The sequence below is a fragment of the Aplidium turbinatum genome, chromosome 1 (assembly GCF_918807975.1).
Source record: "Aplidium turbinatum chromosome 1, kaAplTurb1.1, whole genome shotgun sequence".
NCBI lineage: Eukaryota > Metazoa > Chordata > Ascidiacea > Aplousobranchia > Polyclinidae > Aplidium > Aplidium turbinatum.
In genome coordinates, this window is record NC_137472.1 from 42,664,687 (window position 1) to 42,689,523 (window position 24,837).

General features: G+C 37.4%; 1 protein-coding gene across 3 annotated transcripts; it reads left to right on the top strand.

The window, feature by feature from the left end:
• The first annotated feature begins 2,293 nt into the window (after nucleotides 1-2,293).
• Nucleotides 2,294-23,946, top strand: LOC145771350 (clathrin interactor 1-like). 3 transcript variants are annotated; one of them, XM_082583106.1, is made up of 13 exons: nucleotides 2,294-2,364; nucleotides 6,640-6,841; nucleotides 7,023-7,131; nucleotides 7,417-7,587; nucleotides 8,974-9,021; nucleotides 17,607-17,733; nucleotides 17,853-17,967; nucleotides 18,094-18,244; nucleotides 18,703-18,807; nucleotides 19,280-19,942; nucleotides 20,865-20,993; nucleotides 21,699-21,827; nucleotides 22,671-23,946. In XM_082583106.1, the coding sequence occupies exons 1-13, from the start codon at nucleotides 2,315-2,317 to the stop codon at nucleotides 22,832-22,834; spliced, it is 2,163 nt and encodes a 720-aa protein (XP_082439232.1). In that variant the 5' UTR covers nucleotides 2,294-2,314; the 3' UTR covers nucleotides 22,835-23,946. The 3 variants fall into 3 exon arrangements, with proteins under 3 accessions (XP_082439232.1, XP_082439246.1, XP_082439239.1); XM_082583120.1 differs by lacking the exon at nucleotides 20,865-20,993; XM_082583113.1 differs by lacking the exon at nucleotides 8,974-9,021.
• Nucleotides 23,947-24,837: the final 891 nt, after the last annotated feature.

The following is a 24,837-nucleotide window of genomic DNA, read 5'->3' on the forward strand; positions in this document are numbered from 1 at the left end:
CCTGGGACAACATCGGGGGGGACGTGTTCAGGTGACGACATCGATGGCATCCCCGGTTTACAGACAGTAGAGAGAGAAACTTTTTTTATTTGTCTGTTGCAAGAATAGTATACAAAACAATTATACACAACACAAATAAAATAGGCTAGCACCATAACAATCTAGATTCCCCAACTGACAGGAAGCAGCGAAAGACTATCAGTCATCGAATCAGCTGCTTCTTGTGTGTTTAATGTGACCAATGGTTCACCAAACTGTCGAATTTTTCGACGTAACAGGGTTCGATCGTAGCGCTGGTCCTCTGGCCAATGTCTAGTGCGAGTTCCCCGCGGACCAGTACGAATCGTTTCGCACTGGTCCGACTGTCCAGTGCGAAAATATTGTATTATGTTGTTTGATCGTTTAGAGTGCGTGGTTCTCGTTTGCGCTTCTATTCAAACAAGAAAACACGTGATCCGTGCGTGTTAAACCGTAAGAAAAAGGCAGCAACATCACGAGTTAAATCATAAGAAAAAAGCAATCGTAACATCACGTGACGATGTTGAATCGAAAGAAAAAGGGGAATCGCAACAACGCATGAGCTCTGGTAGCCTAGTAGGCTACAGTAGCCTACTCTCAAGAGATTTGATGCATAAAAATGTTAAGATTGTGCTAGAGTTTAGAGAGCATGTGAGTGATGAGGCATCAAATGAACTTAATAAATAGGTTAAATTAATAATGATTGTTGACTGTTATTATTGAATTAGGTACTGTTTTTGTTTTGTTTGTTTTATTATCTTTATCCTGCATTGCGGGAAAGCAGACTTGAGCGCTATGCGTCCGTGTGCGCCGACGTACACCTGACCCACGCTGCAGCTGACTGCAATGTCTGTTTCCGGTTGTCTATTCTACTTATGACTTGACTGTCTATTCTATGTCTATTCTACTCTACTATTCTATTCTGCTATTCTATACTACTCTATGTCTATTCTACTACTTATGACTGTCTATTCTACTACTATATGACTACTTATGACATTTTGTTGATGTATGTTTTATGTATGAAGTGTTGTAATCTTTGCAATGATGCCAGTTTTCGCTGGTGTGGTTTGCATTTTTGTCAACTTTTAAAACACTAACAACAAAATATGATGGCTGTACTGTTGTTGACAAGTAGTTGTTGTGTTGACAATCTAAGATAAAGTCTTGGCTATGTTTATTGTGTTGTTTTCGTCATGAACATCTTTTGTAATTGTGCGTTATTGATGCAAATAAAACAGTTAAACAAAAACTGCTGCTTGCGTAGACAACTTTTAAACATATTCAACCCAAAAGTGACAAAACATAATTGTTTCAAAATAATTGCTGAAAAGCATTTTTGCATAAAACAGAAAAGAAAGTTAAGTAAATATTGGCTTCTGGTGTTTTAGTTGAAATGTTAATTTTTTTCTTTAAATAAATTAAAACAAACATGATTTTTAATGAAAACACCACAGTATCAACTTATCAGATATGTTTAAAAAAGCGTTCTCCAATCGATGACACTCTACCCTGACTGGAACATTTACCTTTTAACTTGACACTGTCTGCTTTGCAAAGAGCTGAGGAGCAACGCATTCTGCGATAGATACAGCACTATATAAAAGCAAGCATTATTATTAAAAGGGTGACAAGAATCATTACATTGTAAGCACATGTTCCGTATGCCTGTATTTCAGAACGGTACATTTCTAGAGTCAGTACGGGCATTATGTTTGTGCAATGTGTTCTTTTTTTGTGAGCCACCACTGCCACAAATTTGACTTGAAAATGTCCTTAGCTAGGGTCTGCTACTATTCGGTGAGTCCGATTCGGTGAGTTCCTAACCTCTAAACCCTAACTCCTAACCCTAAAACGGCAATGATAATTAGGCTACGGTACCCGATAATTTAAAAAAAAATATTGAAAAAATTACCGAATAGGAATCGGACTCACCGAATCAGACTCACCAAATCGGACTCACCGAAACGAGCCATTCCGCCTTAGCTATGTAGTTTGGTTGGACTTATGGGTAATTCGAGGTAACTAATGCTGATTCATGGCACCGTGTAATTTGCACATTCTTCAATGATGAACTGATGCAGACTTGAGAATTGTCATTCAAATAGTGTAGAACCAAAACTTGTTTTTTGACATTGAGCCATTGACTTCAAATAACTGATCACTAGTGGTTAAGTATACTTTTGGTACAACAAAGCTTAATTTTATTTTTAAAACTAGCTAAAAGTACATGATCTATGATGTTTTCATTTCAGTTTTTTTATTTTACAGATTATATAATAGTTACAACTTCAATATGAATACTATACCAGGCTTGTGGAAGATTAGAGAAGTTGCTGATAAAGTGTACGTTGAATGTTTTAAATTATGAAATATATATAATTATGTTCGTTTATTACTGGTATCATAATTACCATATGTATTCAAAAATAAGTCTCATTTTTAACTCATGCATGTTGCATTGGTACAAGACTTTGCAAATAAACTTTCAATACAAAATTTTGCATCTTATATATTTTATGATATTTTACATGTTTTCTTCATTTTAGTCTATAGCCTACTGTATTACTATAGTACGTAGGCCTACCTCTTTCAAGGTCTTTTCAGGAATACTAAAATTTTTAAGCTTTTCTTTTAAATTTCCATCTTAAAAGAAAACTTTTCTACAAAATGACATAAAACTATATCTAATCCAAAAATAATAAAACAATGTGCTTCTAGTCTAAAGAAATAATTTTAAATTTATTCGTATGAAAATTTTTATGCAAAATATTTTGGGGGAGAATTGCCTATACAGTATAATGACATTACGTTGAAGTACTTGGTATGATAATGTTGAATTCTTGGTTATTTTTCTATGATGACTGCGGTTATTTCAAATTTATAAGTACCTGTAAGTACCTCCACAACAATGAAAAAACTTATCGCTTTCTGAAATCACACCATGAGAAACATAACCAACAAAATGCTGCTTAACCACATGAAAATTGGTTAAGAAAATAGAAGACCTATTGACTATGATGAAGCTACACCCAATTGCAGCAACAATTAATATAAAATTAGCCCAACGGGAATTCAGGAACTTTCCTGGTGGGCCAGTTGAACTTTTTAATGCCATAAGCATAAATTGTAACTTGTCATGGCTAAAAAAATTGCTTCAATGATACAAGTGGGCCGCTGTTGTTTCTATATTCCCGGGCTGGCTCAGTTTGCAAAACTACCTCTGAGTGGTGCCCAATCCTCCCCTATCAAATATCGGAATGGCCCGTTTCGGCGAGTCCGATTCGGCGAGTCCGATTCGACTAGTCCGATTCGACTAGTCCGATTCGGCGAGTTCCCTATTCGGCGAGAGCCTTTTTCGGCGAGTGCCCTATTCGGCGAGTTTTTGAAATTTTTAAAAAGAAATTATCGGGTACCGTAGCCTAATTACAATTGCCGTTTTTACATCGTTTTAACGTCGCTAAACGTTGAAATCGTGCAGAAAGGAATAAAAAGAAAATGTTTGAACTATTAAATTAAAATTCGTCATGTCAGTTCAGTTATTTTTATTGACCATCATATCAAAAACAATACACGTCAACATAGCAAAGGTAGAAGCGACAAAACGCAAACGTTAAAACGTGCTTGAATTCGTCATGTCAGTTCAGTTATTTTTATTTTTGACCATCATATCAAAAACAATACACGTCAACATAGCAAAGGTAGAAGCGACAAAACGCGAACGTTAAAACGTGCTTGAATTCGTCATGTCAGTTCAGTTGTTTTTATTTCTGATCATGATATCAAAAACAATTCACGTCAACATAGCAAAGGTGTAGAAAAAGGTAGAAGCGACAAAACGCGAACGTTAAAACGTGCTTGTGACCGAAGTAAGTTATTGAGTTGAAAGAAATTTGGCAACGTTGCATCACCTTCAGAAAAATTTAAGATATGAAGGAAAAATAAAACAAAGAAAATGTTAGAAAAAAAATAATGTTTATGTCTATAAGTTAGTACTTTTAAATAGGTAAAATCATAGGCGCCTAACTATTTTTTTGGCCGTGGGGGCGAAAGCGTGTTTCATCAGCAGCAACGTAAATTCAGCGAAATGTCACGCAGATGGATGACGTAATTATGTCGCCACACTAGGATTGCTTTTATTGCCACACTCGGAGTTATCGCTACGTTCGACCTGCCGTTAATTATTATAAACAAAGCTCGACCAAAACACATGCTATGCGTCTGCGTTGGCTAGCGGTTGATGGACTGCGACTCTTTAAGCTAAGCACAACATAAAGTTTAGCAACGAACTAGATTTATTAGCAGAAACAAGAGACGAAAAGGTTTACTAAAAGGTATACTGTAAATGGAATGAAAATACTAACTTGATCATATGCTTGAAAATATACCTGTTGAAAGCGAAATCATTCATGTTTACATCAACTCAACAGCACGTCACCTTTAATAAATTTAAAAGTTACTGACATCCGTAAACAGCCCTTGAAAAATAGTTACAGAGAGACGTTTGATTAAGTTTTCGACTTGACATTGCTCCCTTTTCATTACAATATCGCAACTTATGGCTGACCAGCTTTCAAGTTCCAATTCGCTGTAATAAATACGCCCGTTTTCGTGTTGCAGATGAAACAAAAGATGCGCATATTCCCCGCCTTTGATCGGGTTTCCATGGCAACAGACGTGTGTGCGCCATGCAGTTTGCGCGAGTCCGTTACTGCGTTGATTATGCCGCTTGTGCTACTGTGCGCAATGCGGTTTGTACCAGCCCTTGTTACGTTGGTTAGTGGTAACCTCGGGCCGAGACTTCAAGTTCATTTTCACAGCAACCGATTCACTGCGGCGACAATTCTCTGCAGAGGTTTCGACTTTTCAAAGCGACAGCGAGGCTGTTTGCAAGCGCATTAAGTTAAACGCACGCTGCGTCAACGTAGCAAATTATGTTGTTTTTGGGTGCATTCAACATCTGATGACATTGAATTGACGCAAAATGGTAGATTTTTGCTATGTCACAGGCAGCAAAATCAGTCATTTTTACATTGATTCAACGTCTGCAGACGTTAAATCAACGTAAAAATGACAGATTTTTTTTGTCTGGGGTGGGATTGTAGCATCGCTACTCGTTCTAGTGATTATTTACTGCAAAGCTGTTGCGGTTTGCATTTAAAAATGTTTTCCTGCTGCCGATCGCTAGTTCATCTATTGTTTTATGTATCAATGCCGCATAAAAAGTTGCTCCCACGCGGAAATATGCGTGGGGGCCTGGTCCCCACGGCTTAGGCGCCTATGGTTAAAATGATTAGTTTGGATCAACAAATGTGTGACCTACACTCCTACAGCTTAGATTGAAAGGAAATTATCGGGTAGGCTACCGTAGCCTAGTTATCCCGATCAGCAAAAATTTGTTCCAAGAACCCAGTTAGCCTAACAGTTAATTTTTACATTGTAGTAACAGAATGAAAAGGCTAACCAAGTGTGTGGCCTATCGTTTTAACGTCGCTAAACGTTGAAATCGTGTAGAAAAGGGTGTTTTGCTGACTAGGATACGTTGAAACTGAGAAACATTCACAGAAGCCCTACGATACGTTGCATTTTTAAGATAATGTATTCAGACGTTGAATCAATGTACAAATGAAATGTTATGCTAAATGGGTTCTTGGAACAAAGCGTAGGGCTTCTGTGAATGTTTCTCAGTTTCAAAGTATCCTAGTCAGCAAAAGCTCCCTTTTCTACACGATTTCAACGTTTAGCGACGTTAACACGATAGGCCACACATTTGTTTAGCCTTTTCATTCTGTTACTACAATGTAAAAATGAACTGTGTTCTTGGAACAAATTTTTGCTGGTCGGGATAACTAGGCTACGGTACCCGATAATTTCCTTTCAATCCAAGCTGTAGGCCACACATTTGTTGGTCCAAACTAATCATTTTAACTATTCAAAAGTACTAACTTATAGACATAAACATGATCTATTTTTTTTTTTTTGTAACATTTTCTAACTCAATAACTTACTTCGGTCACAAGCACGTTTTAACGTTCGCGTTTTGTCGCTTCTACCTTTTTCTACACCTTTGCTATGTTGACGTGTATTGTTTTTGATATCATGATCAGAAATAAAAACAACTGAACTGACATGACGAATTCAAGCACGTTTAAACGTTCGCGTTTTGTCGCTTCTACCTTTGCTATGTTGACGTGTATTGTTTTTGATATGATGGTCAGAAATAAAAACAACTGAACTGACATGAAGAATTTTAATTTAATAGTTCAAACATTTTCTTTTTATTCCTTTCTGCACGATTTCAACGTTTAGCGACGTTAAAACGATGTAAAAACGGCAATTATAATTAGGCTAAGGTACCCGATAATTTCCTTTCAAAAATTTCAAAAACTCGCCGAATAGGGCACTCGCCGAATAGTAGCAGACCCGGACAGCAGACCCGGACCCATCAAATATAGCTTAGAGCCTTAGAAGAACACCAACTTCATGGTGCATCTGTGTCCCATACTATCTGGTTAACTTGTAACCTAATAATTAATAGTCTTTGCTAAACTTATTTGACCTAACACATAACATGTATATTGTATCGGTTATCAATTTTTAAATGTTTTTTATTGATTGTAGGACAAATGTGGTGATGAATTATTCTGAAGTAGAGGCTCGGGTTCGTGAAGCAACTAACGATGAATCTTGGGGGCCATCTGGAACAATCATGCAGGAATTAGCTCGTGACACATTTATGTATGAATGCTTTCCAGAAGTGATGGGAATGCTGTGGAAGCGAATGCTTCACGAAGGCAGAAAAAACTGGCGAAGAATATATAAAGTATTTTTGTAGTTTTTTTCATGTTTGTTTGTTATGCTGAATGATTGATTCTTCAAGTAATTTAACAATAATTTTTTTCCATGTGATACCGGTAGTAGTTTACAATGATGGTTTCAATTTTAAATTTCAGAATTAATATAATTGATTACGATTTTTTAAAGTTTGTTTCTAACTTTTATAGTCACTTCTTCTGCTTGCTTATTTGGTGAGGAATGGGTCAGAGAGGGTTGTAACAAGCGCTCGTGAACATCTCTACGATCTTAAGTCTCTACAGGACTTTACTTTTCACGGTATTTTCTCATTAACAATGATACACAAAATTTGTTGATAAAACTAGACTTACATACCATGCAAATTTTCAACTCAATAATTTTAAATTCTTTATCCTTTGAAATTTGATAATTTTTAACGAGAAGACCTTGCTACAACTGGAAACAGCAGATTTAAAGGCATACTGACAACAGAATGAACAGTGAACAATTCTGGTCAATAATTGTACTTTGTTAACAACTGAAGCCATTTTGCGCTTCTAATTCATGGAGCTACAATAAGAAAAGTTTATTTTTTATTCTTAGATGAACAAGGCAAAGATCAAGGAGTCAATATTAGAAATAAAGTAAAAGATATTATTAGCTTGATTCAAGACAATGAACGTTTGCGGGAAGAACGAAAGCGAGCAAAGAAAAATCGTGACAAATATGTTGGATTGTCAAGTGACGATGCAAAATTTCAGTATGGGCGCTCAAGTAAGCTTCACTTGGATTCTATCCTCATATTATATTTGCAACAATGAATTTAAAGCAAATAGTTTGCAGCTAGAGCATTTGTGGTTGTTTATAATTATATCACTAGATTTAATGATCTGCGTATGTCAACCTCTGTGTGTATGGGCCTCATATTGCAATAGTTTTGAGCAGGCCATAAAAGTTTACAATTCATTCATCAAACATCTCATCAAAACTCTGCTTGTTTATTCAAATATGTTTAGCTTGTTTGGGCACTGATCAGTCTTGTTTCCTTACAATTAGCTTAGTTATAGCTTCTTTCTGTGTTGGAAAATATGAACCTTTAGAGGTGTAATCAACAAACACTGGGTCATGGCAGGGTATACATTGATGATCCACCTGCAAATGATTAGTTCAGAGATTTTGGAATGCCCTGTGACAAGTTGTAATGTTGAGAAAAAAGTAATTTACAAAGAAATGAAGCCCAAATTTTCTTAATTCAGCATCATGGACAGTTTTAGTCAATTTGCATGTAATTACAACAATATTTTTGTAGTAGCCTATATTTTTCAGTATTTTATATATATATATACTATGCAGTACGCAATGCATACAGTAACTTACTATGTATACAATACATTTTTTGAGATACATGTTTGAAATCAAAGTTTCAAATCAGTTTGTTTCAAACTATCAATCAAACATATGACTGAAATAAAGATGTTGAATTGTCAGCAGATTTTGCCCTGTTCTGTAATGTGAGCAACTGAGCATATCAAAAACCTTTTCGGATATCTTTGATTCAAGTTGATGTGCTCTAGTTTTTTAGTTAAGTTGGATATTGTCATGCTTTTGTTTTCAAAAGTTTTACTCAAATTGCAGCATTCTCAAATATAGATTGTAGAATGTTGTAGGCTAAAACCTAACGTACCATGCCCCAGTTTCCAGTTGAGTAACTTAACCACTATACATACAAATGACTTTTTTTTTATTAGAAAGCACTGCACAAAAATCCATGTCAGATTCATTGCAAGCTTTTTGCTTGCCTTGAAAGAAAGAAATTTAAATAAAAATAAAGGCAGCCCTGATCATATAACACACTTTTGAGCTTGTGTCAAGTTTTCACTGTGTATTCTTATAGCTGTAGCAATCGACTGAAAAAGATGATTGTGTTTTAGTGTGTACACGTACAGACAGTTTTTTCTTCAAATTTCCCTTCTAAGAACACCCTCATAAGGCTCATATTTTGTGCATGTTTTTTTGACAATAATTAGTTTTTTTAAGATATGCATTGATGCATAACAATTACAGATCCATACTGTGATTATCCAAGCTCAGATTTTAGGAGATTTTAGGACTTCTACCAATTTAAATCATTTTGAATCATCAATGTGAATATTGTCGCAGGGTTTAGCCCTCCTCCATCACCAGGTGATGTTGGACGTTCTCGAAAAGGTAAGGACAGGCATGCTAGCGTTCCTGCTCCTTTGTTTTTTGAAATATAGTAATTGTCAGACTGTTAATTTAGTTTGTTTGAATTTTGTAATTAGCTGCTTCTGTGGCAGACTTTTGCGTTGCTCGCATCATCATCATAATCCATCGTCGGTTTGTTCCCCACTAGTGGGGGTAGCCGATGTCTTCGTTTTCACTAAATCTTTTTGTACTGAATTCACGAATGCCTTTGAAAATAACCTCAATCAAAAGATGCAAATGCTGCTGATAAAAGACAGTAGTCAGATCAGTACAAGCATTGAGTTACTTAGACGGTTAGTAGATGTGACAATGTTAATCTCAAGACATCGTACAAACAAATTCAGTATGTAGTTGATATGATTTCAGGAGAAGCAATTAAGTTCAACTTCGCTGGTAATATTCAAACGTTTTATTTTAGAGAAGGTAGATGCTCAAGTTATGCTATATGTCTATATTGAGGAAAATTTTTTCAGGGCGTCTAGTTTGATGGAATTGAATAATAAATGTGTTTTTGCAAAGCTTTGTATCCATCGCAAATATGCGTTTCTCTAGATGCCTTACAAATCAGGTGGTGTCAGTGCAGCTTTGTACGTTAATATTCTGAATCCTTTAGTGCCAAGCAGAAATTACATTCAGTATCACGTTTAAAAACGTTCATGGTGATATCCTTGAGAAGGTGTATCAAACCTACGTTTACCACTGAGCTAATTAAATGAAATAGAATTGCTATTGGGGTCAGTACTTATTTCATAATTACCACTTACCAGTAATCAGTATAGAAGAGGCAGTTGTGAAGTTTTTTTTAGGATAACAACCACTTTTTCCCATTTGTTTAATTTTAAGAAAATTTTATTGCTTAATTCTTCTTCGTTGAGGTTGAGGTTCTACTCTTTTGGCTATTGATTGGTGATGTTTCTAAGACTACGTTCATCCAAAAGCAATCTGAGAGCAGCTAAACTTTAGTCTTATCATCCAAACATGTTAACTTTCCAATCCATTAGGAAGACGGAATATGGTGCAGTCGTTGGCGATATGATTTGCAGTGTGTTCCTCACACTCACAGCAAAAGATGCTATTCCACTAATGCTAGATGCCATGCTGGGAATAGCTAGTTTATGTTTTATGTAGAAATTACCACAGTCTTAATACTTCTATTTACTTCATAACTGACCTTTGTATATCAACTGTTTGTTGGGCAGTACCATTATTCCAGCTTTGTTGGATTCGTCAATTTTTGTTTTAATTTATAAATGAAAGATATTTAATTGATTGCGTGATCACCTTTGGTTTTTAACTTCAATACTTTTAAGATTTTTCGGTTTGTAGTTGCTCCTTGTTTTGAATAATTTTAATTTGAAAACACAGAATCTATTTTTCAGGTGAGAGTTATTATCAATCACTTTAATAATTTCCTTTGACTAATTATGATTCTTGAACAGCATGTTGAACTTTATTTTCTGTTAGTTGTGATGATAATTTATCAACCTTGGTCTTTGTCATTACTTACTGTAGCGCTTTTAGCTGTGTAGATACCACCACGGTAATAATCTAATTATTTTGATCATTTTTCTTTTTCATCAAGGCTAGAGTATGCCTACACAGTTGAGATATCAGCTTTAAAGCGGGTGTACTAAAAGAGCAAGGGGTCTTTTACAAAGAGATTGTAAAAGTTAATCAGTGTTATTATAGGCGCCGACTTTTATTTTTGCACGGGGTGGCGGATAGCACAATATAGAAACCTAAAAACTTTCAAACTGCATGTTTTTGTTTGATTTTTACTAAGCGTGTTTCGTAGATGCAATTGTCTTTTCACATCTGATTTGTAGCCCGATAATTTACAAAGCAACTTTAAAACAATGCACAGGAGGTATGTCGTGAATTTTATTGTTACGTTGCTGCTCTGACACTTAACATTTGGCAAAAGTATTTTTGCGCACAGCAGCTCTGTCAATCCAACTGTTAATCAACTGGTCAAGTTGTAACCGTGAAGCTTCAGCTTGATAAACATTTAAAATTAGGACGTGGTTCAATCGCTGTTGTGTCATGGTAGATCGCAAGTAGGTTTTTATGCGCCTGATTGCACTAAACGATCGCTCCGCCTCGCAGATGGTGGAAGGCAACGATACGTATATTTTCACAATGCAGACCACGTTTGGAAGCATTAATGAAATCAGGGGTCGATCTTAACTTTTTTTTTCACTAGCCCACCGGACTAGTTGCTCCCCGTTTTCACTAGCCCGCACGATTTTTCACTAGTCCGACCAGTTTACTGACTTTTCACTTGTCTGAGCGTTAGACACTTTGTAGTAACATTGAATCAGCATTTGATCACAATATATCAACAAAAAACATTAATTTCGCTAACTGCTGCTTCCTGGGATGCCGGCTTTTCCGTGCTGGCGTGCTCACTACTACCACGTGTCGTGTCTAGTGAGGTTGCGAGAAAAAAGTAGTCACGTGCTCAGTTGACCGACTTTGCACTTTCTTCGTGCAATCTCGCCTCTGTCAAGCAAAATTTTTGCAGTATTTCAGAGTGACGTCACCAATCGCCATTTTGTAAACCAAAACTTTTCACAGTGAACGGTGACACCGGCGAATATTTTCACTAGACAAATCGGACTAGTACTGCAACATTTCTACTAATCCGCGCAAATTTTTACTAGCCATTGGCTAGCGGACTACCGCTAAGATCGAACCCTGGAAATTGTTTCATTGCTTGCAAATAGATCAAGCAGTTGCGACAATCATATGGACTCTATGCTGCAGATTAAAATTTTTCAAAAATGATTTTTGAGGGAGGTAATGTAAAGATCATATTTTATTGATTAATAAATTCCATTGTAAACCTAACAAGTGTAACAATGACTTATGACAAATAACAAATAAAACGATCGCAACAACAACAAGGAAAAAAACTCGTAGCCACGTGTTGCGTAATCTTCACGTAGCTTGCTTGATGTTACGCGAGTATCATGCTTGTGACAAAAACAATCATTTTCTTCGCAATACTGTATTGGTTCACCTCTTGCTTTACGTTAACTTGAAGCGAAAACCAATGATCACAAAAAGATTTAAACGTCCGTTCAAATTACATTTATTTGCAGTAAGTAATGCAACCTAAACGGGGTGGCTGCCACCCCGCCACAGCGGTTACGTGGTGGCGTGGCCACCCCGTGACCCCGTAAGTCGGCGCCAGTGGACTACAGTGTTATGTAAAAACCTTATTAATTGTATATTGTATAATATATACCGGTACACAACAGTAAGTTATTTTCACTTTTTTTATAACACAACTTTGACTCAAGGAAGATGGGGGCTATTACCTAAACGGAGCATTATCTTTTTTTGGATCGTTATCACAGACAGGGCTGTAGATTTGTTGGATCTTGTGTTGTCTAGAGCTGGAGTCTGTAATAAAAAGCATGACTTCTACCTTAGTTTGGTAGGCCTATCAATTATAAAAACGAAAAACTAAGACACTTTGCTGTCTTCACTTTTTGGTCAGACTAAACTTTAATTGCTTTTCAAAATTGATACCTGTTTGTTTTTAGACGCTGTTTTTCTGTTTTTTTGCTACTGTCACCGAGAAAACGGAAAAACGATGTAAAATAAAGTCATTTTCTCATCTTTATGTCGTATCCAGACTTATGGCCCGTGGTTGAACATTTAGAAATATTAGATTAAGTTGACGGGAAGGCAAGGAAGCCACCTTCGGGCATGTCTTCAAGTGTCCTTCCAAAGACATAGCCACATGTTCTTGAGCTGTGTCGAACAGGCGCCTTTTCGATTGTCGTACCAGGGATCTCACCACTCGGCTGTGAAGCCGATTTTGTCGTTGAAAAGAAAGTAAATTCTACAACTAACGTAGCGGAAACATTGAAGATGTTTTGTAAGGGCATCCCAATTTACGCATGTTATCTTTAAAATGTATTTTGAGAATCACACAATAAAAGACGCCATTATATCGTGATTCGTGATGTAAAGTATTTGTTCACTTAATTGACTTTTTTAGCTTTACATTGGACAAAGTAGCATTTTTGGCTGTAATTTAAATGTAAATATGTTATTAATTTAACGTTGTTGTTAAGTTTAAAGGCTGGTTGTATGTTTGTGGTTTCACAACATACAACGATTTCACCGACACCATCACAAAGCAAGACAAACACGAGAAATTTCTCACATTTTAGCATGTCGTTGCTGTTGGCGCTGTAGATTGTTGCGTTTCTATTGCCCCTCTAATGTTTCAATTGAAAAGTTCTTTTTTTTTAGAAAGTGGCAAATAATTCAAAGAGGCATATAGGGCGTTACCGTCTTTTGAAAATTTATAAGCCATTGTTCTATTTCTAATCCAAACATCCTATATTGCCAACCATATTCTTTTGAAATTTAAAAAATTTTAAGTTACTTATTATTCTCCCGATTTTGAAATATGTTCTTACTATAAATCTTTAGCCTACTAAATATAAGTTGTTCATGTTTATTGAGCCATTTTTATTGTAAATTGTTTTGTAGTTCTTATAATATTTTCTTGCAGATTTCTTTATACTTTTAGTCTGGCTAGGATTTTTTGTAAATAAAGTGAAATATTGCACGCCCAGTAATCTTTTGTGGCAAACTGAACCTGAAGCACACGAGCTTTCAGAGATGTTTAACATTCACTGTTCTTCGGTTTTGTTTGTTTTCAACAGTCATTCAGATATGCTTCCTCGATTACATATGACTATTTTATTTGCTTCACTTCACCAATCCCTGTAGGTGTCTGACCATTTTTATTTGTTGAAATCTGTAGTTTATTTGCTCAAAAAATATGTGAAATCGTCATTGTTTAACAACGGGTTTATTTTTTTAATCGAGAAAGATACGCTTGCATGATCATTGATCTGCGAGTGTAGACTGTAGAGCCTAAAAAAAAACTACAACAATATAAATTATTTGGAATATATAACCAACTGAGGAATCATAATAAATTTGTTAATAAACGATGAATGCTAACTGATTTTATGATGTATATAAACATGGTTATTCCGTATGCTTACACAGGTCAATAATTGTTGCGGTAGGCTATAAACTTTGAAAACTGATATAGAGTAATTTTGGGGTGCTGCATCCGAATCTGCCTTCATACTTATTTATGGGTCCACATCTTTTAGGCGCAGACAGTTAGGCGCCGCCGCTGGGGTTCTTTTTCGGTCATTGACCGATTTTTTAGCAAAATGTCCGAAAAAAATATAGTCAATTCGGTCAAAATGTCCGAAAAATATATAGTCGAATCGGGTGTTGCAAGGTTGAGTTTCGCTGATGAACGTTGAAGAAAGTTTTCTCCGATAAAACACGACAACGTTTCTCAGCGAAACTTAATGTTGTAGCTCATAGGCGCCTAACTATTTTTTTGGCCGTGGGGGCGAAAGCGTGTTTCATCAGCAGCAACGTAAATTTAGAAAAATGTCACGCAGATGGATGACATAATTATGTCGTCACACTAGGATTGCTTTTATTGCCACACTCGGAGTTATCGCTACTTGCGACCTACCGTTAATTATTATAAACAAAACTCGACCACTTCGGTTAACCAAACACATGCGTCTGCGTAGGCTAGCGGTTGATGGACTGCGACTCTTTAAGCTAAGCACAACATAAAGTTTGGCAACAGATTAGATTTATTACCATGAAACAAGAGACGAAAAGGTTTACTAAAAAGTAAAAGGTATACTGTAAATGGAATGACAATGTCTTGAAAATGGAGTGCAAATACTAACTTGATTATACGCTTGAAAATGTAGGCTACCTGTTGAAAGTAAAATCATTCACGTTTACATCAATTCAACAGCACGTCACCTTGAATAAATTTAAAAGTTGCTGACATCCGTAAATAGCCCTTGAAAAATAGTTACGGAGAGACGTTTGATTAAGTTTTCGACTTGACATAGCTCCCTTTTCACTACAATATCGCAACTTATGACTGACCTGCTTTCAACTTTATGACTGACCTGTTTTCGTGTTGCAGATGAAACAAAAGATGCGCATATTCCCGCCTTTGATCAGGTTTCCATGGCAACGGTCGTGTGTGCGCCATGCAGTTTGCGCGAGTCCGTTGTTGCGTTGATTATGCCGCGTGTGCGCAATGCGGTTTGTACCAGCCCTTGTTGCGTTGGTTGGTGGTTACGTCGTGCCGAGACTTCAAGTTCATTTTCACAGCGAGCGATTCACTGCCGCAACAATTCTCTGCAGAGGTTTCGACTTTCGAAAGCAACATCGAGTCTGTTTGCAAGCGCATAAAGCTAAACGCACGCTCCGTCTACGTAGCAAATTATGTTGTTTTTGGGTGCATTCAACATCTGATGACATTGAATCGACACAAAATGGTAGATTTTTGCTATGTCGCAGGCAGCAAAATCAGTCATTTTTACATTGATTCAACATCTGCAGACGTTAAATCAATGTAAAAATGACAGATTTTGTCTGGTGTGGAATTGTAGCATCCTACTCGTTCTAGTGATTATATCGCGAAGCTGTTGCGGTTTGCATTCAAAAAATGTTGTCCTGCTGCCGATCGCTAGTTCATCTATTGTTTTATGTATCAATACAGCATAAAAAGTTGGCGCCTATGTTGTAGCAGCGTAGCTAGTCAGGAAGTGCAAATTTTGGTTTGTATCAGCTACTTGAAAGGAAATATTTTCATCAGAAAAAATGACCGAAATAAATAAAAAATGACCGAAATTTTTCAAGTCATTTCGGACAAATGACCGAAAAGTGTCAGCGAAAAAAAAAACCCACGCCGGTCAAATAGGTGCGCACACTGTGGCGTCTGGATATTTAGATGCTGAGCACTATGGCGCTCGTTCATTTAGGTGCTTTTCCTAGTAAAGGCTGCAGATTGTATCAGCTTGGCAATGCTTTAGGTAGGGCAATGCTTTTCACACAAAATGTTATATTGAACAGAAAAATATGTTGTTTTGTTAATGCGCGTGTGGAGATGAGGTGCGAGACAACGCTCTACTACTCTATACGTTTCTATATGGCATATGAACCCTGGCTACAAGTTGCAAGCATAATGGTGCGACTTTGCTCGTTATTAAACCTAGTCGGGGTTTTAACGGAAAACTAAGTTACTACTCTTCAGTCTTCACTCAAGTCTACCACCCGCTTGAATATAGGCTACGGTATATTTTTTACTGATGTTTAGTGTAGATATTATTTGACTCATTCACTAAAAGAAAACTCAGTCTTGTTTGGAAACTTGAATAATAATTTATTGATAACGCTATCGCCGACGCAAACCTGGACTAACAACAAATAAATGCCGAACACGCGCATTAAAATACAATATACTTTTCTGTTCAATATACCATTTTGTGTGAAAAGCATTGCCGGTTTAAGCAGCTTCACACACGGAAGCCATGACATATTTTTTTGTTCAATGCAACATTTTGTGTGAAAAGCATTGCCCTACCTGCCAAGCTGATACAATCTGCAGACTTTACTAGGACTAGCACCTAAATGAACGGGCGCCACAGTGCTCCGCACCTAAATATCTAGACGCCACAGTGTGCGCACCTATTTGACCGGCGCCTAACTGTCTGAGCCTAAAAGACTTGCTCCCTTATTTATCATGGCAGGTTTTTGACACATGATAACAACTAAATTTGTTACTTTTGCCAAAAGTGGAAAATTTGACGTTGCGTTTGTCAGACATAAACACTGTCTGTGCTATATCCAGTAATCCGTGCCTTGGGGTACACAAGTAGATGAAATATGTCCACAAACTACAATTTTGATACCAAATTGTGTTTGACGCAAAATTATCAACTAAAAAGTAATGACAAGCTAAAAGTATAAGTTAGCATCTACTGTCAATGTTTTGCGTCGAATCACAAAGATTGTAACAAGCTTATGGCAATGCTTGTCCAGTAACTTTATTTAAGCTATATTGGCCTGTCTAACACTAACCTTTCCCTATGACACTGCATATTATATTGGTGGTGAACGCAACGTAAAATCATCCACTTTTGGCAATAATAAAGTCTTTTTGTTATATCTAAAAATGGGATGTGATAGAAGAAATTTGAGTTCAGATTTGGATTCAGCACCCCAAAATTACCCTATATCAATTCTTAGTCCATACCGCAGAAAACTTTTTTTGTGGACCAGTAACCATCGCGTTGTAGCGTAGAAAGCTTCCTGAAGCCTAAGCAAAACTTTATTCCCACAGAGCAAAAACCTTGTCGAAGCGTGAGCAACTCTCTGTTTAATATTAAGCTAGCGATAACGTTGTTGATCTGAAGAATTGTAAATTTCATACCAACACAATTTCAATTGCTTATTCAGAATCTAGCATTTCTATCAAGGATCACTCACTAACTTTATGCTTAATCTTTTTATTTTACTATTTACTTATCTCCACTACTTTCTTACCTACTCATTACTCAACACTTTTGCCTCAATAACTCGTAGGTTTCACATTCCCGAAGCAAAAGACACTAAGAAGTGGTTTATTTTGTGTTTTGTAAATACAAGTGTCCCTACCGGGTACGAATACTTTCACGAAAATCTTGATTTTTTTTCCGTAGGCAGAGGTAGGGAACGACGTGACTCCCTCGATGATTATCGTGACACTGACAACCAATACGACTTTGCCAAGTCAGCGCGAGCCTCCCACAACCGAAGTCCTTCTAATGGTTCTGCTGCTGCTTACAGGTGAAGCACGATAGAAAAAGATTATTTAAAAAATTGTGCTGTGCTTGTAAATCTAATTAAAGTACACAACTAACTCGATAACTTTCATTTATCACATCCATTGATTATTTTTCTTCTAGCGATGAGTCAGCACCATCGGACAGCGATCAACCGAAGTTTAATTCGTCAAAATATAGTGACAAGAAAGAAACAGTCACCAAAACTACAACAAAAACAACTCGAGTCACTAAAAAGGTGAGCAAAAAGCTGTTTGTAGAAGAATTTTTGGATTGCTAATTATAAAAACATTAAAGTGGTTTAACTTGGGCCCAAAACGGCACACTCACGCGATACTAAAATAATACTTAACTTGTGAAACAGAAGGTGGACCTTGGAGCAGCAACGAATTACAGAGGTGACACTAAAGTTCCAGCCATACCCCAACCGACATCTTCTGCCAACGCCAGCTCGAACGATTTGTTTGGAGCCAGTGCTGCCCCACCGCAGCCTGCTAGTAATCTCGATCTACTTGGTGAGGAATATTTTAAGTTTTCTATTTTTTTGGCTTTTTGAAGCAAGTAACTTTATCAGCTTGACATTGATTCAATATTTTTATGTCCTTGTGTTCACACAATGTGTGTCATGAGAATGAGAATATGTCATATTCTCGCACCTAGTTGAATCCAGTTAACTTTGACTCTGGGTGATGCAATGTGATGATATACACATATTAAATATGAGATTGTGGAATTAAAAACAGAGAGAGACTGTTCACCAGGCATTTTATAATAAAAGTAAGTAAGTAAGTCAAGAACGCAAATTACTTTTATTAGATTGTGGAATGTTAATATTTTCTTTAGAGTGGTGTTTGCTCACATTGTAAAGTTATTTGTTTTGTATGCGATCTTTAGATATTTGATGGTCTTTGCCTAAACGTTTTACTTTACGATTACTTTGTGAATTTATGTAAACCAAGTTGTACTATCGCAGGAGGTTTGGGGACCACTGAGCCTGTGAGCAGCCCAACTAACAATGGTGGCTTTGCTGACTTCACAAGTTTCCAAACGGCGACCTCTACCCAGTTTGCTCAATCTGGTTCGTGCCAAACAAGTAATTGTATCAGTAGCAGTACACTCAACAAAAAACTCTTCAGTCAAAGTCGTGGTATTAAATATATGCCTCGCTGGCTATTGCCGTTGGAATAATTGTTACTATTGAGAGTGAGGGGTTTATCCAAAAAAAATTGCAACAGTTGAAGCTCTGTAGCCTCGGAGCAGCCGAAATCCCCACTGGATTAAAGGCTAAACAACATAGAAACCAGAAAGATAAAGTAGCGTTGGTGGGCGTTGTTCAGAACTGGGGTGTGTGGACACCCAATAATTATTATTACGTGATAAGTGTTGCTGGTTGATTGGTTTGAAGCAGTTTCAAAAATGTTAGAGGACATTCGACGGCGTAAAGTATTTTAAAATATGAAGCTTTCACGTAAACCGCAATCGTGGTCCTCATGACAGTTTATGTTGTACTACTGTGATTGTATTGTAATAGTCATACTAACTTTTCAAAGGTTCCACGACGCAAGAAACATTTGGAAACTTCCAGTCAAACCAAGCCGCGGCTCCTGCGCAAGGCTCCACTAGTTTTGATCCCTTCGCGGCACTCTCTCAGCCTTCAGCGTCTGTAGAAGCCGTTGCGTCTCCTATTGGACCCAGTCTCGGAAATGCGCTCCCTTCCGCTGCACCAACTGCTTTCAGTGGCAACGTCTTGTCGCCACAGATGGCTGCTTCGTCAGTTAACCCTGCGCAGGCTTCGATGTTATCACCGCAAAACGCTATGATGTCACCACAAAATCCAATGTTGCCTCAACAAAAAACAATGATGCCAGCATTAAATACGATGATGCCAGCACAACATACGATAATATCACCGCAAGGTACAATGATGTCACCACAAAATACAATGATGTCACCACAAGGTACAATGATGTCACCACAAAATACAATGATGTCACCACAAGGTACAATGATGCCATCGCAAAATACAATGATGTCTCCGCAAAGTGCAATGATGTCACCACAAAACCCAGTGATGACCTCACAAAACATGATGATGCCATCACAAACTGGAGGAGGATCAATGGCGTCATTTCCGGTGGGAGGATCAAATGCGTCATCATCAGGAGGACTCATGGGACAATCAGCAACATCTTTTCCAGCACAGCAGCAAAAAGGTAACGTGCCTCGACTTCTCGATGTTTCGATCAACTACACGCTAACACATTACGTTTGTGGGGCGTTCATTAACGTCACTGGCCGATAAATATGAAAGGTTTGGTTTTGTTCGGCAGTAATATTGTGTTGATATTAATACGTTGTGATGACGAGTTTCTGAAGTAGTGAAGTGGAAAGCAAGGACTCGCTCGCTAAGCGGGTTTGTTTACGCTTTTCATTCAAAGACTGTGCATGGGATTGGTGGTACCACTTTTACTTTATTCCATGAGTTCACTAATTACTTTATTGTTGCCCACACAGCAACGGATTTTGCTGTCTGATTGAAGATCTTGAAGAATTTTTAGTTTATTTGTATCTGATCAAACTAAGAGAAACTTTTGTGCTAAGCACAAAATTTAAAATATCCATGGTTGAATAAGTATTCAGAAATACTAATTGATTCGCTTTGAGATTAGTATTCGTAAAATGTTTGCATTCTTTCTAAGTGGCTATGACTTGGACATGGCTTTCCAGGCAGGGAAATCGGTCATTTTTACATTAATTCGACGTCTGCAGATGTTGAATCAATGTAAAATGTCGGACATCGGTGTTTGGGTTGTAGGGCATAGAAGCCGAGGAAGAACGTCAACATTTCAATAACATCTTGACTTCTAGAGTTGAACTTTTTAATCGAATTATGTCACAGCATTTATGTAGGTGACTTCAACTTATCAATTTTATTCTTTGTGATCTTTAATTTTAACTTCATATCTAGTTTGTATTGAAATGCTTTTGATATTGCAGTGCAAAATATGATTTTTAGACGAATTCAACATAACAAAGAATATGTTGAATTAACGTTAATTAACATAAGAAGATGTTGAATTAACGTGCGCATTAGCAGCTTGCTAGCATGTAGTGATGTGTTGTCCGTACTTGTAGCTTCACAAGCACCAGTCGCTCCCAACAAGAGCAATATGTGGTCTGACGTGAAAGGCATCGATATCAGCCTCGACCTTCTCGGAAAAAAACCTGCCAAGACCATCGCTCCTTCCATGAACCAGCTGCAAGGTTCTGCACGGATCGTTCAGTGTTTTTGTTTTGTTTTTTGTTGCTTCGCTTGAATTCATTTTAGTAAATTTACAGTAGTTTATGAGAGATTTTTGCATTTACATTGTTAGAACTTTAGCAAGATTCAGTTTAGATTTAGTGTTGTTTTGGTTTCATGTTAATCACAGTATAGCATTCCTAAAGGAGGAAAAATATTCCTTGCTTAACCCAAATGATAAGATTTCGGTTATGCGGTAGAATTCGCTGATTAATACCAACTTGGTTTCAAACGGACTTTATCCCATTCTATATTTTCCGTTATTAAATGCAAAATTGCTATAGATATAAACGCATAAGATTCTTATAATCAAACACTATTGTATCTATCTTCTTTATGCATGAAATGTTTAGTCTTTAATTTTGTTTAATTAATGTTATTTTAGGCTTAGATTCCGGCGCATCTTAAACTTTCAATGGTGTAGAGTAGACTGAACTGCGCCAGCCACAGTCGTGCTTAGAGTTCTCTCGTTGATACTCTTCATAAAAGTTTGTTTTTTCTTGAAAGTCATAAAAGAACGCGCCACTGAATATTTATTTTGAATGTTTGTTATTCTATTTCATAATGAATGATTTAGCTGGTGTTTGAAGGCGAGAATTGAATAAATTTGACCGAGATTGTGGAGCTGGGCTGTCGTTTTTTGTCAATCATTTTATTTTTTCCACCAGGAGGCAATCAGATGGACAACATGAACAAGCAAATGGGAGCCATGACTATGGCGTCACAAAGCAACCCGACCATGATGAATCAGCAACAACAGCAGAACATGATGATGCAGCAAAAAATGATGATGTCAGGTGAGTTGCGTTACTTAACACCTGGTTAAGGCCAATGTTCAGTTTATTTGTTTTGTTGGCGAAAAAACAATATAATACAAAGCACAACAAACAATTTGCACAATAGGGATGCACATTGCACAACTACTGCATATGTGACACAACAACACCACCTTTACTCTTATTGCTTCTGTCTAGCTGCCATTGCTACGTTTTTCATCTCACTCTGAGTAATTATTGCTCACAATATTTTCCGCTTTAAACCGGGTCTTACTCGCTGCATAGCGTTTGCGTTACTTCCGAGTCTCCGTAATCGTTTGTAATTATCGTGACAAGCTTGCTCATCAATAACATCAGTAATTCCTTCTTTCATCGTTTAAAGTTACTCGGTTAACTGTCCAAGGTGTGAATGCGTGTAGTGAAACATGAGTGAAAATGTTTTTATCAATTCGCAGCATAACTTCAACTGAACGTTTTTATTTCTGACCATGAAAGCGCAAAAAAGAACACAAAACGATAATTTTAAAGCTGTTTAACTTTTGAGCGGTTCGATAATTCTCCGCATTTGTTTCCCGACCAAGTTGGCTTTCTATATATAGGCAGCAGTTGCTTACGGCAACGCATTAAATGCGGGCCGAGTGTATCATTGTGTATCACTTAGTACGTGTTTGAATACAGCCAAGTGAGCCAACTTCTTTTGACGAAAGTTTTAGGAGATTGTACCGGTACAAGGTAAAATCTCTAACGACTTCAAATTTTCTTGATATTTCTCGCTATGTCCGCTCCAATATTCATTCGAGATGAATCATCAGCACCAAGTTTTAATTCGCCTGTGAATATGACGACGTTCTAAATCTTTTCCAGGTCCTCAAGGAGCTGCGTATGGCATGCAAATGGGTTATTCCAATATGGGAAGCCATCCCGGGATGGCTTCGAGTATGGGAAATCCCCAGATGAACAGCTTTTCTATAACGCCAAACGCCAATCAACCCCAGCAACAGCCAAATCAATTTCGCGGCTTCATGTAATGTCAACACTGCACTTGCGTTGACATCAATGTTCATGACCACTGACGTCATGTTGCTGACGACGTCATTCATATTTGTGCTGATAAAAGCTTGGTCCAAAAATGTTTCGTATCCGACCAACTTGTGTAAATACGTTTAGTGCCAACTACCATACCATCGTGTTAAGGCGATACTGTCTGTGGGTGACGTCCTTTTTTATCTCTTTATTCGGTGAATTGTCGTGCGTTTGCGTACGTTGATTGAATAACGAATAAACACGACTGCTTGTGCTCTTTTTTTGCAACATTCCCATGCGACGAACTAAATTAGAAACAAATTGTTGAACATACCGCTAGTTTCTTAAACCATTGCTGGAGGCTGGCAACCAGGATCAGTGGAGTCCTGCCAACCCCAACAAAATACATGACTGATTCCAGAAAAGCCATGATTTTTTCTACTCCTCAGCCTTGCTTGTAATAGGCTATGTTTATTGTGTAATGTTTATGGTGTTTTGAGAACACGGATCCTTTGGACACGTCCTGTCTTGAGAGGGTATCATCAGCCCATGCGTACTCTTGCTTGAACTTTTATGCATTGACGTAAAGATGACTTATCGGCTGAATTTAAATCGTGCTTTTGTCGCCGAAAACCCGTTGGGTTGACGACCACAACGCTCGCTTGAATGTGTTGGGTGCAGATATCAGTTTAGTTGATTACATTTGTATTGTATGGAACTTAGAAACGCTGGTGAAGTTGAAACTGGGAGCTGCTGGCTTGAAATCATAGAGTGTGCATATTATTGTTTTTTTTAAACTTATCCTCAATTTTAACCTTTTCTGCATTTGTAACGAATGAAGATTAAATATCAAATTTGCAAAAGCTTTTTCTGCCCATGCAAATTTGCGGTTTGTCCACTAATGTATGAATGTGTCGAACTTTATCAGAAGAAAGTCTGAAATGGCGACCGTCCACGCAAACACATTTTTATGTTGATTCCACTTTACGTTTAATCAACGCAGAACTTGCATTTTAAATAATTCAAGTGCACTTTTCACCATGTCATAATTCAGTAGCAAATTGTATTATTACGCGTTGTATTATACCTATTAGCGAACAATAATATTGACCCAGATAGAAAATGACTCGTTATTGTGAAGATAGTTTACACTTAAGAATCTCAATTCAGTGCGTGGAAAACCAAGACAGGCTTGCAACAAACTCGTATCACATTGATCACAGAAGATTTGTGGTCTTATAAAAATATTTTGGTTTGTCAATTTTAGAAGATGGTCTATACTTTTTTCGCAAATCACCTACAGACTGTTAAATTCTTTCCGACAACCCAATCACGGCCTAGTGAAGCCGATCTTTGAAACAGAACAAAAGCATCACTTCCGTTTCTTAAACGAGTTGCACAACAATTCTTTCTCAAATTCCTTTGGAAAAGTATCAGGATGAAATTGAACGCGCACAAATGGCAACGGCATGTCATGCGGACACAGCGGGTGGGTTCATCATTGTTCAGGCAGAATTGTTAATCGTTGTGGCAATGTGGTCATGAAGCCAACGTATTGAAGGTAATTGAGTTAAAAATACAGCCTGATGCTGCACTTTTTTAGGCATTAGATGTAAAAAGCTGTTGTTGACCCAAAGCTTACAACTACGTACAAATGACGACTCGTATGGCAAGTCAATGTCAAGTTGATTCAACAAATCAGAAAGGGCTTGATTTCTTGTGGCAACGCAGGAGATTTGAGACTACTGCATCTGTAAACAGCCAGCTACGTAGATTTATTGTGAAGTAAAACGTGGGCCCTTGATTTTAATAACCACTTATCGACTCCTTTACCAACGAAGCAGAACACGCTGTTACATGAATTGCATGATCCTCTGTGGCGGTAAAAGCCCCTTCCCACCGCGATATTTTGCCAACTCGTCAACGTGATCATCGGTATGCATTGAAAAACTTCCGCTGTGCTTAGTTCTACTGGGTGATCCTGATGTCGCACTTTCATCAAGAACGG